At 43.5% G+C, this 15,772-nt stretch overlaps 1 protein-coding gene across 1 annotated transcript in view; it reads left to right on the top strand.

Annotated features, from left to right (window-relative positions):
* The window catches only part of Helb (DNA helicase B), a 29,312-nt gene that overhangs the window by 4,062 nt on the left and 9,478 nt on the right, over positions 1–15,772 (top strand). Inside the window, exons 4-10 of the mRNA XM_052753461.1 lie at positions 1,658–2,536; positions 4,974–5,145; positions 6,515–6,656; positions 9,181–9,335; positions 13,191–13,272; positions 13,931–13,990; positions 15,081–15,312. Of these exons, the coding sequence (XP_052609421.1) occupies positions 1,658–2,536; positions 4,974–5,145; positions 6,515–6,656; positions 9,181–9,335; positions 13,191–13,272; positions 13,931–13,990; positions 15,081–15,312 (1,722 nt within the window). The remainder of the gene's footprint in view (positions 1–1,657; positions 2,537–4,973; positions 5,146–6,514; positions 6,657–9,180; positions 9,336–13,190; positions 13,273–13,930; positions 13,991–15,080; positions 15,313–15,772) is intronic.

The following is a 15,772-nucleotide window of genomic DNA, read 5'->3' as shown; positions in this document are numbered from 1 at the left end:
CCAACACAGCAAGATGTATGCCGTTCAGATTATCACTATTAATTTTACCATGTAATCCATTATGATGTGACATGCTTTTCTGTCACTCACTTGTCATTGTGTCAGTCTCGTGGGAGACAAAAGTTCTTTGGGATTTATTGAGTCATTTGCTCTGCAGTACAGTCTCTCATATCCCTGTGTGACTATTGAAGACTTAAATATTCCCAGGGTGCATCAAGCTGCTGTCTGCTTGTTAATTGGTACAATAACACCATGTAAGTCCGTACTTGTCCCTATTGTCAGAGATGAAGAGTTGAAAATGCACTTGTAGGCCTGAATGGTGCTAGAGTGAATGTGGTCCTTAAATCTTGGTAGCTGTAATGTGGCTTTCCAAATGAAAACACAACTGATTAAGTTTAACCATCTCCAGTATGAGAAGTAACCCAGCGTGGAAGTAGAGATATTCCTTGATGGAACATCTTTCCTCTCCAGAAAGGCCCTGACTTAGGGGCAGCAGAGGAAGGTGAGGCAGGATTTACTCGTGATATGATCCATCATGCGTCAGGGCTCAGGTCTCTCCTCACCTCCATAAGTTTTATTTGTATCCAGTCTCTCCTGGGGAATTTAAGCATAGCTTACTTACTTCTTTGTGCTAATCTGTCCTTCATCAAAGGACATCCATCTTAGGAGTTTAAAGCCCATTCTAATGGTATCATTAGTGTGGTCTTGTTTGACATTTGTGACCTCTTTGAAGGGTACTGTTTGCAAAGGTCATCCCATTCTGAGCCGATGGGGACTTCAGTGTTGGACTTTTCAGGGGACTCTAGGCCGTGGAGGCCTCAGGAAGGGCGTCTCCAGGAGAATGATGGAGCCGAAAGATAATGTAGTGAAGGGCCTCCTTTGTAGTGTTTGGGAAGAATTACTGATAGACACATGGATATCCCAGCAGGCCAAGAAAGTGAGCTGCTCACTTCCCAGTGCCTGCAAAGACCCCTACAAAAGTGTCGTCCATACAGGAAAGCTCTCTGCTGTGAATCTTACTTACACATTACATGATTCACACTGACTTAATTGGACTGGTTGATTAAATGTCTCTTTCCACAGACAAGAACCCCGCATCGAGATGATGGCGCATGCTCTTCTAAAGCCTTTCCGTAGTAGAGACTTAATAATTGTTGTCTTAAGGGGTTTTTAAAAAGTCAAGGAAAAGGGTCAGTGATACCTACCTTCCAAAGTCAATTCTGGAAGAAGAAACTGTTAGTGATGTTGTCTTTAAGAGACCTGGGGAAGAAAAAATAAATCAGGGAATTCCTGTGTGTGTGTGTGTGTGTGTGTGTGTGTGTGTGTGTGTGTGTGTGTGTGTGTGTGTGAAGCCATGTAGCATTGTTTGACAGTGTTTGAAATGGTGATTTGAAATTTACACCTATATAAATATAATATTATATAATATATAAAAATATATTTTATATTATATATAATATAATAAATATAATATATATAAATATAAGGCAGTTAAAAACATTAACGATATACCATATGACCTTTCCTCCAAATTTTGTGCAAATACCTATTTTCCAGAGCCTGAAAATGCTTAAGGTAACACAGTTTCAGCTAGAGTTACCATGTCCATCACTGTGCATACTTTGTGTGTGGCCTCCTGATCTCTGTTTTCCTACAGGTAACCTACCGGCAGATGAAGCTTCTGAGCTGCGAGGCCAGCTGGACGGCGTTCTGTCAGTGTCCCTCTCTCCTCCAGCTGATGACTCCCCTGCAGAGGAACGCGTTGGTCCTCTACGCTCAGCTGAGGCAGACGTGTCGAGAAGACGGGCACACGTGTGTTGAAGTAGAAGCCCTAACTTCGGCGGTGGCACAGTACATGTCTTTCCAGGAAGCATGCCAGTCTCTGGAGTTTATGAAGGACCTTGACGTGGTGACCTACGAGAAGGACAGCGTATTCCTCTCTGAGCTGTACCAGGCCGAGCAAGGCATCGCCTCCTCCGTATGTGACCTGATCAACAGATCCCCCTGGCATTTACAAGTGGACGTGAAGAAAGTTCTGGCGTCCATTCGCAACGGGAAGCCCGAGGATTCAGGAAGGGCCGAGGCAACGGAAGGAAGTGAGCCGGATGAGATGGGGTTAGCACAGGGCGAGAGCGTTTCAGACCCACAGGACGGCGGGGACCACGTTAGGAGTGACGGGGAGCACGAAATGAGTGCAGAGATCAGTGGTGTCCCACTGGATCCAGATCAGGTGGTCGCGCTGGAAACGATTTGCGCCAAGGCTGTGACGGTCCTCAGCGGGAAGGGTGGCTGCGGGAAGACTACCATCGTTAGCCATCTTTTTAAGCACGTGGAGCAGCTGGAAGAAAAGGAAGTAGAGCAGGCTTGCAAAGATTTTGAGCTGGACGGGGATGCCTCAGAAGAATGGCTTGCCTTTCCTAAGCAGAGCCCGGCAGCGGTGGACAAGGCTATCGAAGTTTTGCTCACAGCGCCTACCGGGAAAGCGGCTAGTTTACTGAGGCAGAAAACTGATCTTCCCGCTTACACGCTGTATCAGGTAAAACCTTTGACGTTTCTGCGTGTAGATAGATAAAACGCTTCCCTAAAGACATCTTTGCCTCTTACTCGGAAGTAACCAGCTTGTAAGTTTTTCCTTCCTTTTATTTTCACGCCGGAGATGAAACTCAAGGTCTTGTGCGTGCCAGGCAGGCGCTTGGCTGCTGACTTACATTCCCAGACTCCTTAGTTTGTAAGCCCCTCTCCCAATAGGGGTTTTACATTTTTACTGGTTAGTACAGTATCTGCTTGCCTCATGCTACTCCCTCACATCCCTTCCCTGCACCATGTGAGGCCTTCCCAGGAGCCTTTGCTGCCTGGGTCCTCTGGACTTCTGCTATAACTGAGCAAAAGGTTTCCCTCCACTCCTTGGGACTGTTGCTCAAGGTCCCAAAGCTGAGATTCATATCACTTAATTGCAGCTGGGATAGAGTCCAACCTCTTTCCCACTGTCCCCTGAGCCCCCCCAGCTCAGGTTTGATGAGCACAGGACCCAGATGTTTAAACACCATGTTGGATACATCCGGCCAGGCCAGTTCCTCCTTCACGATATTTTCTCTAAGCTGTGCCCCAAGGGTGTGTGTGGACTGACTCAGCCCTTCTGTGGGTGTTGCTGGCTCACTCCGCTTCTCTCTGCAGCCTTGTTTGAATGAGCTCAGCCGTGATCGGGGTGAAATCCAGCTGGGAAGGAGGTGCCTGGTGGCCTCAAGCTCTGGAAGGCACATAAGTCACCCTTTCTGGCTGTTCTGCCCTCTCTGTTAACACCTAGACATCAGTTAAGTTAAACTACACACTGTTGTGAACAGTGTTGACTCAATCTCACCGTATTTCATCCAGTCCCGCTGGGGATGTTCACTTTTTTTTTTTTTACAAGATATGGATGCTGCATAGGCCACCTCCCCGTCTGTCACTTGATGGCCATCTCTGTCATCAGATCAGCTTTTGAAGTATCCCAGTACTCATCGACAGGGTTCGATGCTCGCCTCCGAGCTTTTCTCCCGTGGCTAACAGAGCTTACTGTTCTTGTTAAATGTCTCCTGGGTCCTTATTCTGTAGCAGCTGATCATTTAAATCAGTTCTGCCCAGGACAGCCTGTCTGTAACTTCCCCAATTTGTGGTGAGAATGGATGGACACAGGCTCCGAAAGTAAACTGGGAGACTGCGTCCTTCATTGGGATAGTCTTGTCATGAAGAAATGTCGGTGGCATTGAAGTATATGCCTAATGATGTAGTTTAATTCCCTGTACCATACATATTTCTTTGTTTTCTTTTTTTGGGGGAGGGGGGGCGTTTTTCGAGACAGGGTTTCTCTGTGTAGCTTTGCGCCTTTCCTGGAACTCTCTGTAGCCCAGGCTGGCCTCGAACTCACAGAGATCCGCCTGGCTCTGCCTCCCGAGTGCTGGGATTAAAGGCATGCGCCACCACTGCCCGGCCCATATTTATTTCTTAAGAGGACGAGTTTCAAGCATGTCCCCGTTCCCTGGAGTGCTGGAGATGGGGAAAAAATCCTCTCTTGTAGAGTGAAAGCCCCGTGGAGCTCAGCACTTTGTTCTCTGCTATTTCGTTATCTCTTCCTTCTGGCCAGTAGTCACCTATCAACGATTGGAAATGATTTGATATGGTTGCAAGAATGAGTACTTTACTCGATAATAGTGTAAAGAGTTGGGAGGGCAGAGTCCCGAAAATGCATGTTATGCATGTTATAAAGGATTGTAAAGCGCTTTGGAGGCTCAGGGGAGGAAAAGAGCATTTTCTTTAGGGGAAAAGCTTTCCAGATGCATTGGGGAGAACAGTCATAGTGTTGTAGAGGGCTGGGAGTGACTTTGATTGGAATGAAGTCTGTGCATAGTAGACTAATAGAAAGGAACCTAAAGGATGGGAGTTTGAGCTTTAACGGTGGTATTTTGCCATTACCTCACTAAATCATCTATATTTTAAAAATAATCACTATAAATACCGTTGGTAGCTGACTTGTTCTTAGTAGTGATTTTGTTGTGGTTTTCCAGTGTGGTGGTCAGAGGTTTGGAATACTTGAAACTTAGTAAGCAGAAAAAGCACTGGAGTATTTTAGAAAGCCAAGAGGTTTATTGAGTGAAAAGAAATAGAGAAGTTTCTCCATCGAAAACAATGGGAGAAGTGTTTTGTTTTTTTGTTTTTTGCAAAGGGAACTGTGATTGTAACTTATTTATTAAGTTAAACCCAAGGCTCACTGGGAAACCAATTTTTTTTTTTTTTAACTATTTGAGCCTTTTACAGATTTTTTTTAAATTCATCTTTTTTTGTTTATTCATCCCTCTTTATGGTATGTTCTTTCTGTTTTTTGCCTGTTCCTTATGTTTTTATACTCCCCTCACCTGTCACAAAAGCTTTACTTTTAAAACCATGTGCTTGTTAATTCCTAACCTGATTTTGTTTTTATATGTATACTTTACTTATAGGTCAGTTATAGCTTTTATTTTTGGAAGAAACATACAGTAGACAAGCCATGGAAATTCTCTACAGTTCGAGTTCTGGTCGTGGACGAAGGGAGTTTGGTGTCTGTCGGAATCTTCAATTCAGTTTTAAAGTTGCTGTGTGAGCACGCCAAGCTTTCGAAGCTTATAATCCTTGGTAAGTTAGAATACTGAGAGAATCTGCACGTTCTGCAGTTTCAAAGCTCTGTGGGTGCTGTGTTGTGGATGCTACTCCAGGCTTTGGCTTGTTGGAGGTGGGAAGCGATTCTCACAGCCTGCCTGTTATCCTCACCAGCCTGGGTGGGTCTTCTGGTCAGTGTATCAGCCGGCTCGGATGAATGGGAAAGGGTGCCGTAAGTTACTGAGTAATGGCTATTAAAATAGTAAAAATGTCAGAGTCAGAATAAAACAGGATATAGATCATTTGGAAATAATAAAAAGTCTGAATTATAGACCACTTTACAGTAATTTTATGATTCTAAGCTAATAATTCAAATTAGGCCTTGCCAGCCTCCTAATCTGATGAGGTTTAGTCAGATTCTGTAGGGTTTTAGTGATCAGTCGGTTCTGGGTTTTAATTGTAATGGGATCGTATATAAATGGCATTTATTTTAGGTGTTTGGGGGTATTTGATTAGCAGATGACTCTGTTAAAGTCAACATTCTCTCGGTTCTCACCCTGTATATAGTTTTTTTTTTCCTCTGGAGTTTGATTTTTGTGTCGTACTAAGATTATCGGTTGTCTAAGGCACTGTCATTTGGCGGCTAGAACTGGTCTGTTTTCACCTCGATTCAGCTCATCCATTTTATGTGTCCTAGGCTTGTTTTATGCGGTTGAACCGTGGCTTCCCCAGGTCCCGTATCACAATGAGGCAGAGTGGGTCAGTGAGCGCATGCAACATGTCTGAGTTCCGATTTTTAAACATAGTCTGATGTGTATGTTCCTAACGGTTTTCCAGGGTCACAGTTATGAAGGAGATCAGTTAAAAATTTGTCACCTTTTTGTGTTTTCACACACATTTTTATATCATATGAACTTAATTTGACTTAAAAAACATTTAGTATTTATGTGCATGTAATGTTTGTATTGAGAATTCATTTTAATTGAGAATTTTATATATTGTATTTTGATCACATCCACCCTCTATTCCTTCTCTTAATTCCTCCCAGGATATTTAATATTCTTAAAAAATTTATATAATGACGTCAAAGGCTTTTCTTCTTTTTCTTTCTTTCTTTCTTTTTTTTTCCTGGTTTTTCGAGACAGGGTTTCTCTGTGTAGTTTTGGTGCCTGTCCTGGATCTTGCTCTGTAGACCAGGCTGGCCCTCAAACTCACAGAGATCCACCTGGCTCTGCCTCCCAAGTGCTGGGATTAAAGGCGTGCGCCACCGCCACCTGGCTGAGAGGCTTTTTTTCTTAGTCACAAGAAGTCTACAATTATTCTCTCTCTAAATCGGCAGAACAAAAATAATCCCCAAATTTTAGAATCCTAGGTAAATAAAATCCTCATGCCCTCATCCCTTTAGGTGATATTAGACAGTTACCCAGTATCGAACCTGGCAACATGCTGCAGGATGTTTTTGAGACTCTTAAGGCAAGAGGGTGTGCCATTGAACTGAAGACAAACCACAGATCAGAGTCCCAGCTGATTGTGGACAACGCCACAAGGTATAATGAAGTCCCTGCATTTTGTCTCTGTTTTATTGGGAATAAAGGGTTTGTTTGTTTGTATGAATCAGAGTGACCTAGTACAATGCATTTATTCTGTCCTTTTAGTAAACCCATTCTGTCCCCTTAGCGTGTGCCTCTTGCCACAGCTAGAGAACCAAAGTTAGTATCTTTCACGACTGGTACAGCATAGACTATTGTTCACATTTAGGCTTGGAGGTATTTCTTGACTTTAAAAGTACGTACGTCTGGTTCTTTGAAACTGTGGGTTCCATATCTATGTGGACAGCTAACCAGAGGTTAAAATACTTGAAAAAATTGCATGTGTACTGAATGTGTACAGATTCTTTGCTGTGTTATCTTCTAAGTGCTGCCCTGGAATGATCATTTACATGGCCTTCACGTGGCATTAGGTATAAATCATCTAGAGACGATCTGAAATAAATCCGAAGTTGCATGTAGGCTATATGAAACTACCGTGCCATTTTAAATAGGGGCTTGGACATCCACTAATCGTAGGAAGATTTTGAAAGGTAATACACAGGGATAGCTGTGTGGAAATTAAAGTTATGTTAAGCTTAGAGTCTGGACTATGCCCAAGGCAACAGACTTGGAAATGAGTCTCACATTCAAAGGAGAATTGGAAAAGAAATTTCTGATAATTTCTGTGGGAGGAAAAGCCCTAAGCAAAAAAAGTAAATGTAGGATTTGACTCTTGGGATGAGTCCTGGTGGTCCCAAGGCATCTGCTCCTCAGCGGAAGAGAGTTCTCTTCCCCAGTGTTTTTTTTTTTTTTGGTTTTTCGAGACAGGGTTTCTCTGTGTAGCTTTGCGCCTTTTCCTGGAACTCACTCGGTAGCCCAGGCTGGCCTCGAACTCACAGAGATCCGCCTGGCTCTGCCTCCCGAGTGCTGGGATTAAAGGCGTGCACCACCACCGCCCGGCCCCCAGTGTTTTTATGGAAGCCTTTGGGGTTCCTCTCAGGGCTCAGATGTTTGGTTTTTCCATATTCAGTGTGTTGGAGAGTCAGGATTATTACTGTTTTGTGACTTTTAAGAAGATATTAAAATCTGCAGGTGTAATGGGACCATGGAATACTGAGAGATGGTTTCGTCCACTGGATCAAATTTTATCTTTAATTTTTACTCTTTTATGAGTTCCATTTTTGCTATTTGTACATTTGCTTGGTTGTATGTCTCCAGAACCTTGAACATATCAAAGCATACTTTTGTATGCCCTGTCTACCCCGAAAGAATGGTGGGAACAGGAGGAATTGGTAGGGATGGGCTAGTTGATGTGGATTTCTGTCGAAACATTAAGAATACTTGAGTTGGATTTTAGTATTCATTTCCTATAACTTTTCTGCTTCTACCCAAAGGCTATCTCAGTTTTGATAGGTCCTTTTAAAGTCTGTCAAACCTGGAGGAAACTAAATTCAATTAGAATTCGACTTTCTCTAAAACTCGGGTGCTCTCCCTAGCAACGCATTCGGCGACCTTTTATTTAAGCTGTTGCTCCACCATCATCTGTAATTCATCACTGTCCTCCAGTATTAACTGACTGAAAGATCTCTACGACATACCAGGGGACGCGTGTTACATGTCCCGCGGCACAAGCCAAACAGGAAATCCACGTTTCCTGCTGGAAACTTCCCAACTCAATGTGAGACGTGGCCAGCAAGAGCAGCCCATTCCTTCTCCATCATTTCCTCTCTGCACTTACTGGGGCATGGCTGAAGGTGGTCCAGAAGGGTACTCTCACCTCGACACCTCTGTTAAGCCTGTTCTTAGACTCAGTCAGGGAACCCATGAGAGGCCCTGTCATCAGGAGGCACCCGAACGTTGCCATGTTTTCTCATATGATTGGCTGGAAAATCCATGATAGAAAGATCAAGAGACAGAACAAGGAGGCAGCAATGGGTGCCTGGCTCAGCTGGGAACATGGGAGCACACACACACACAGTACACAGAACACCAAACAGAGGACAAGCATGCGGTTTAACATGGAAAGGACTTCATTTAGTGCAGAGTCACTTACAGAGAAGGAGATATGGGAGCCACTGCGCACAGACTTGCCTCTCAGGCCCCTGAGTTCTGCATCTGTGGCCCTGGGAACCCAGTAAACTTGACTCCATCTCCAGTTACTCACCTGGGAAGTGAGGCTGAGACCTGCTTCTTACGCTGTGTAGTTGGTTCTGGTTCTCAGCATGGTGCATGGTCCGTTGTATGGTCATTTTCTTTCTGATTCTTTTAGTTGGCTTGTAGTGGGGGCAGTGATTGCTAAATTTAATACTGAAATCTCAACAGTATGTGTAGTTTGTTGTAAAATGAATTGGCTGCTGTATATACCTGCGAGGCCCTCTCACTTCCTCTCATCCACTAACAGGTATGAATTATTGTAAAGGCATTAGGCTGCTTCATACACAAAGACACATTTGTGGATGGTGATGCTCATATATATACAATATATATTATATTATTATATTACATGAAGTGTATATATATAACATGTATATCTTTATTTAAGAATCTCCAGGCGCCAGTTTCCAGAATTTGATGCAGAACTAAATATCTCTGCTAATCCCACGCTACCCATCTCCATTCAAGATAAGACATTTATTTTTGTCAGACTTCCTGAAGAGAATGGTAGTACTCAGTCACCTAAAGAGGAACACCGAGCTAGTAAGTGTTGACGTGGGCTTGCATGTAAGTATTTCAGTTTTGTGATGTTGTTAGTAAATGACTAGCTATGTATTATTGGACACTAAAAGTAGGTATTGCGAAAAATGGAGTACTGGAAATAAAGTGACTTAAGAATTGTCGAAAGCGCCGGGCGGTGGCGGCGCACGCCTTTAATCCCAGCACTCGGGAGGCAGAGGCAGGTGGATCTCTGTGAGTTCGAGGCCAGTCTGGGCTGCAGAGTGAGTTCCAGGAAACGCACAAAGCTACACAGAGAAACCCTGTCTCGAAGGAAAAAAAAAAAAGGAATTGTCAAAAGCAGGTGACTTTAGGGCAGGGGTTTTCAACCTTCCTAATGCTGCGACCTTTTGATGCAGTTCCTCATATTGTGGTGACCCCCAACCATAAAATTATTTTCATCGCTGCTTCATAACTGTAATTTTGCCACTTTTATGAATTGTCATGTAAACATCTGTGTTCTCCGATGGTCTTAAGTGAGCCTTGTGAAAGGGTCAGTGGGACCCCAAGGGGGTTGTGACCCACAGGTTGAAAACTGCTGCTCTGGAAGTTTGTGAGGAAGTTCTTGACACAGCGTAAGACTCTCATTAAATACTTGAAGAGTACTAAGTGGCTGGAGATGATTTGGTGTACAGAGTCTTGGCAATCCAAGTCTCTTCAGGAGAAAGTAAATTTTATTTAATGAAAATTTCCTTTTATTTTCTTTGAGTACATTTGTGAAACTAGGGTTACCATTAAAGCGATAAACACCGCATGTAATTTTGGGTATTAAAGTGTCAGCTTGTCAAGGTGGAGAAGGAGCATGGGATCCGGAGTCTTCTCTCTCAAGCTCATGACCCAAGTCACTTCAATATGTATGAAATGACAGTCTGGATTTTGGTGCCTGTGGAGCTACAGGGGTGCCTGTACTAAGAATCACTACATAAGTCCTAATAAATACCATTAAGTTGGTTATGGCAAACAATTTTATTTGAGTATAGTTGTCTTGGTTGGTTTTGTTTACTTGACACAGCTCAGAATCTCTGAGAAGGGAATTTTGACTGAGAGATTGCCCAGATCAGTTGGCCTGTGGGCCTGTCTGTGGGGGTTTGTCTTGATGTGGGAGGGCCCAGCCCACTGTGTCCACTGTGGGTGGCACAATCCCTATGTTGGTAGCCCTTGGCTATATAAGAAAACTAGCTAAGCAAGAGCCAAGTGAGCCAGCAAGCAGGATTCCTCCATGGTGTCCGCTTCAAGATCCTGCTTGGCTTCCTGCTCTGAATTCCTTCAGTGATGGAACATGCCCTATAAGCCAGGTACATTCATTCCTTCGTCCCCTGAGTTGCTTCTGGTGTCTTATCACAGCAGCAGAGATGAAAACAGAACAGTGCTGAGGTTCTTTGGGTCTTGATTTAGGTTAAAAACAGACTGAGCAAACTTTAAGACTAGCGTAAGGGTTTACTCAGGGCTGGATGAGTAAGGATTTCAGTGATTCTTCTGAGAAACTAATTGTAGCTGGCACAGTTCTCACAGACACACCCTTTGCACTCCGCCACCCCCTTGGGCATGGAAAATCGAGTCGACAGGCAGCTTCAAAAACGTCCAAGTGTGTCCCCCTTTCTGTGCATATCCAGTCTCATTATTCATGTTAGTTTTATATAAATTGAATCATGACGTGCATATTTTGTGAGCTGGTTTTAATTAAATCTGATAGCTAATGTGTATTCTCCAACAGCTTAGTTAATGTAGGTCTTATTGCAAATGAGAAAAGCAGGTGTGGACTCTTCATAGCTTGCTTTCTTTGTGACTCTGTAGAGTATATCTCAAGCATCCATCTATCTATCTATCTATCTATCTATCTATCTATCTATCTATCTATCTATCTATCTATCTCTATCTATCTATTATCTATCATCTATCTATCTATCTATCTATCTATCTATCTATCTATCTATCTATCTATCTAATCTATCTATCCCTGCCTCCTGAGTGCTGGGATTAAAGGTGTGTGCCATCACCGCCCGGCCTCAAGCATTTTTTAAAATCTTGGTACCTGTTCTGTACATTAAAGGGAATGTACTTTTGTTTGAGTGCCCCAGGGTCTTCTGTAGTCCAGTGTGATTTTGAACTCCAAATCCTCATGTCTCCACCCACACAGTCCTGGGATTACAGGCCTGTGCTGTCATGCCCGGCTCGGAAGAATGTTGTTTTAAAAGAAAAAGAAGTTGTCCATTTCAGAGTGCTAGCAGAGCTTAGCCGATTGGCTGTTTTAATTAAAAACTTGGTCTGGAAAATTAGTCTCTTCCTTCAGAAAATTGGGTAAATATTCCTTGGAGAGGCAAATAGCACTTTCTCATTAATAAGTTATTGAGTAAATTGTACCCATTGTTACAAAGTGCAGAGACCCAAGACGGGATCCATAACTGGGCTAGAATTTCAGAGAGGCTAAAATCTGTATTTTAAAATCAGTAAAATGCACATTGCATATGGATCCGATAGACAGAGAGGAAAATGAGGTGCAGAATGGGAGACCTTTGGAAGTTTCTACTCTAGCAAGCCGGGGATGACTGGGGGCGATGTGAGGTCGGCTGTTTTCTGGAGAGTATCATTTCTTCATTGAAGAAATGAAGGACTCTGTGAGCAACTGACTTTTTCTTTCTAGAGCAGAGCACCGTAGTGCCCCATGCTTCATTCGCTACTAGATGATACACAAAATGTTCTTGCAATGTTCCTTTCCGCCTGCCTTCCCGTCTTTTTTTTTTTTTTTTCCTGAGGCTGGGTCTCATTGTAGCCCAGGCAGCCGTTGAATTTGCTGTAGAGCTGAGGCTGACTTTGAACTCCTTATCCCCCCTGCCTCCCTCCCAGCACTAGCATAACAGGCATGTGCCACTGTGCCCAGCTCGCTGCCCCGGGTTTGGTTTCATTTTTCAGTTGTTGTTGTTTTATAGATAGGGTCTCATACAGGCCAGGCTAGTCCCAAACTCAATATATATCCTTGAACTTCCGGTCTTTTGCTGGGGATCAGGTGTGGACCAGCCACCAGGCCCAGTTCCTGTGGTAAGAAGCCCTGATGCCAATGCCTGAGCATGCTAGGCAGGCACTCTTCCACAGACTTCATCCTGCGCCCGCTACTCCAGTTTTTACTGCCGTGTGAGACATGTTGATGCTTTTTGTACAATTGCCGAGGGACTGGAGGAGACCTGCTTGTCAGTGGGATGGTGTGAAAGAGTTATAAGCGGATGACGTCACAGTCCGTCCTCTGAGCGATGGAGGAGATGGCCAGCCACCTGCCGCATTTGGGAAATGACTTCCACAAGCCTTATTTTCACACTCATGGATGAATGTAGTCAGTGACGGCACAGCTTAACAGCTGGCGAGGCATGAGTACCACTAGGGTTCCTCCTGCTGCCGGGGCTGAGGTTTTAGTGGCTGAATTGCGGGAGGGCCGGGCAGGGGAGGAAAGAGAAGGTGGAGGTAAACGTGGGGCAAATGTCGTGTTAAGCCAGTGGCCACTTTTGAGCCAATGAAGGACTATGTGAGTATATAAGCTGGTGTCTACCCGCTAAGACTCAGCTCTGAGTATGGTAATACGTTATGATGATAGGATGTACCATTTAAGCTTATAGATTTCAAATGCCAACTGACTACCACTAGTACCTCAGGGGCTTAGGCCTTTCTCAAATTCTTTCCACTGCCATGGCCCATCTCAAGGATGACGTAGATGTTCCCATGGTGACCTTGTATGTTACGTGGTGAGATGTTTTATGTGGACTGATTAGTAGGAGCCGCCAGCTAATTTTCCCATAGAAGTAGCATTACAATTTGGCAATTTTTCCGTGTTAACCTTTTTCTCTTTGCCAGATTTATATTCTGCAGTTAAAACGTTGCTTCAAGGAAAGGATTTTAAAAGTGCAAAAACATCACAATTTATTGCATTTAGAAGGTAAAACATTTATACTGTGTTAATATACTTTATACAACTTCTAAACTTCACAACTTTTTAATGTACATTGTGTTTAGGGGAGAAACTTGTAATTTCTCATTATTAATTCTCATTGTGAAGTATCTTTTCATTAGACATGTCAGAAGGCATTCTAAACAGGGTGGTTTTCTTTCGTGCGTATTTATAATCTCACAGGAAGTGTGAGCGGAACAAAACTTTATGTGAAGGCAAAAATTATAAAACACCTTTCTCCAGCTGGGTGCGGTGGCGCACGCCTTTAATCTCAGCCCTGGGGAGGCTGAGGTAGGTGGCTCTCTGAGTTCAAGGCCAGCCTGGTCTACAGAGCGAGTTTCAGGATGGCCAGGACTATACAGAGAAACCTTGTCTCAATAAAACAAAAAAGAAGCAAATTAAAACAAACAAACAAAAAAACCCAAAATACCTTTTCCTAGAGACAGTCCTCGAAACATCTTATGGGATCTACTGTAGCAGCAGGGGTGTGAGTGCTAGCAAGCACAGAACCCTCAGTTCAGTTCCCAGTTTTATAATAACAATAATTTAAAAAAGCCAGTGGCCCAGTATATAATTGTTGATAAACAGATGGCAGTGAGTGTGTAACCCGTGTTACTGAAGTGATTCTGACTTTCATGTGTTTCAGGCAAGACTGTGACCTCATCAATGACTGCTGCTCCAAGCACTACGTAGGCCATCTCATCAAGTGAGTACCCTCCTGACTGACGCTTCGGGGACAGTCCTGCCTTGGTTTGCTGTTCTTGCATTTATATGGATATGAATATTTGTCACGTAGGGCCCCATACTCAGAAGTCATACGCTTACTTTCCTCCCATTAGATGGATTCTGTGTCATGAGGAGTTGACTTGGATAGTGAGTAGAATAAGATGAGAAATAAAGAATGATCATTTCTCTGTGGTGTCCAGGTCGGCAGCCTCCAACGTCTTCAAGATCACCTGGAGAATAAGGAGAATTTCTAATGCGATGTGGTAGTTCCAGGAGCCTGAGCAACAGGCGGTGTGCAGAGAACACTTTTGTGAATGACCAGAGGAAAAGGAGTGTAGCTGAGCCATGGTGCTTGCACATAAGAAAAGTTAATTCACAGTTCTTGTGTTTGCCAGCACAGGCTCATCCCTGGGGGTGTGTAAAATATAGGAACTCCTGTTACAAAAAAAAAACTGTGTTGGGTAGCCCAACAGAAGATTCAAAACGCACTTGGTTGGACCCATTCATGGTGGTCCTAGTAACGATGCTCTTGTCAGGTAATTTGGTCTCTCCGTTTGTGTAAACGAAATGGCTTACGCAGAAGACCCTACAGGGTTGAATCAGAGCAGAATGGAAAAGAAACCTATAGTGCTTTTAGAGTGACTGGCCCAAGCCACTGTTCATTGCTAGTGTTTTTACAGGACAGTGTCGTGATTATTAAAAATGAAAGTATGAGAACGCTCTCGAAGACCTGAAATTGCAGGATGTGGAGAGAGGGTGAATTTGCATGAAAAGAATAAGGAAGGCTTTTGGTTTAGAAAATGGATGGGCCAGAGCAGTCACACCAACATTTGTAACTCGAGAGAGTTGAACTGGGCCATGTCACAAGGGTCCGAGGTGGCAAGAGGGTGAGCGTCATGTAAACAGGTGACAGTTAGGACAGCGTGACGTCTTGACCTTTGGAGAATGATAGTGATGCAGAGAGACATATGCGCATTATTTCCCGTCAGCTCCGAGTGACGCTCATAGCTAAATAAAACAAAGCGGGCAGTTTCCAGGTTTTGATGACGTGTGATCACTTCCCGATACAGAGACCACGACAAGAAACTCATCTTTGCTGTTGATGATAAAATCTGTTGTACCCGGAATGCATACCTCTCAGATTTACTCCCTGACAATGACCGGGAAGCCAACGGGAAAGGCTTTGACATTGTTCCCTCTGATGCTGCCCCCTCTGATGCTGCCCCTTCTGATTTCAAAATCAAGCAGGATTTTGAAAGTAACATTCGACTGTGCAATGGGGAAATATTTTTCATAACAGGGGTAAGTTTCATAATAGGAAATAATGTTTGCCAGTTAGAGATTTTTTTTTTAAAGCCCTAGATTTCATCACATTAGAGATGATATTCTTTTTTTTTTTTTTTGGTTTTTCAAGACAGGGTTTCTCTGTGTAGCTTTGTGCCTGTCCTGGAACTCACTTGGTAGCCCAGGCTGGCCTCGAACTCACAGAGATCCGCCTGGCTCTGCCTCCCGAGTGCTGGGATTAAAGGCGTGCGCCACCACCGCCCGGCTAGAGATGATATTCTTGTTCAGTGTTTCTTCATTAGAAATTTTTATATATCCTCCTTTGCGATGAATATTGGTTTGTAGTTTGTTTTTTTTTTGTTGTTTTTTTTTTGTTTTTTCAGCAATGTCTTGTCTGGATTAATATCAGAATGCAATGGAATAATTGGGAATAGTTGAGCTGGAAAGCATTACTTTCCTTCTTTATGAAAGATACAGA

The sequence above is a fragment of the Peromyscus californicus genome, unplaced genomic scaffold (assembly GCF_007827085.1).
Source record: "Peromyscus californicus insignis strain IS unplaced genomic scaffold, ASM782708v3 Scaffold_24__1_contigs__length_46423439, whole genome shotgun sequence".
Taxonomy (NCBI): domain Eukaryota; kingdom Metazoa; phylum Chordata; class Mammalia; order Rodentia; family Cricetidae; genus Peromyscus; species Peromyscus californicus.
This window is presented reverse-complemented; position numbering and strand designations above follow the sequence as displayed.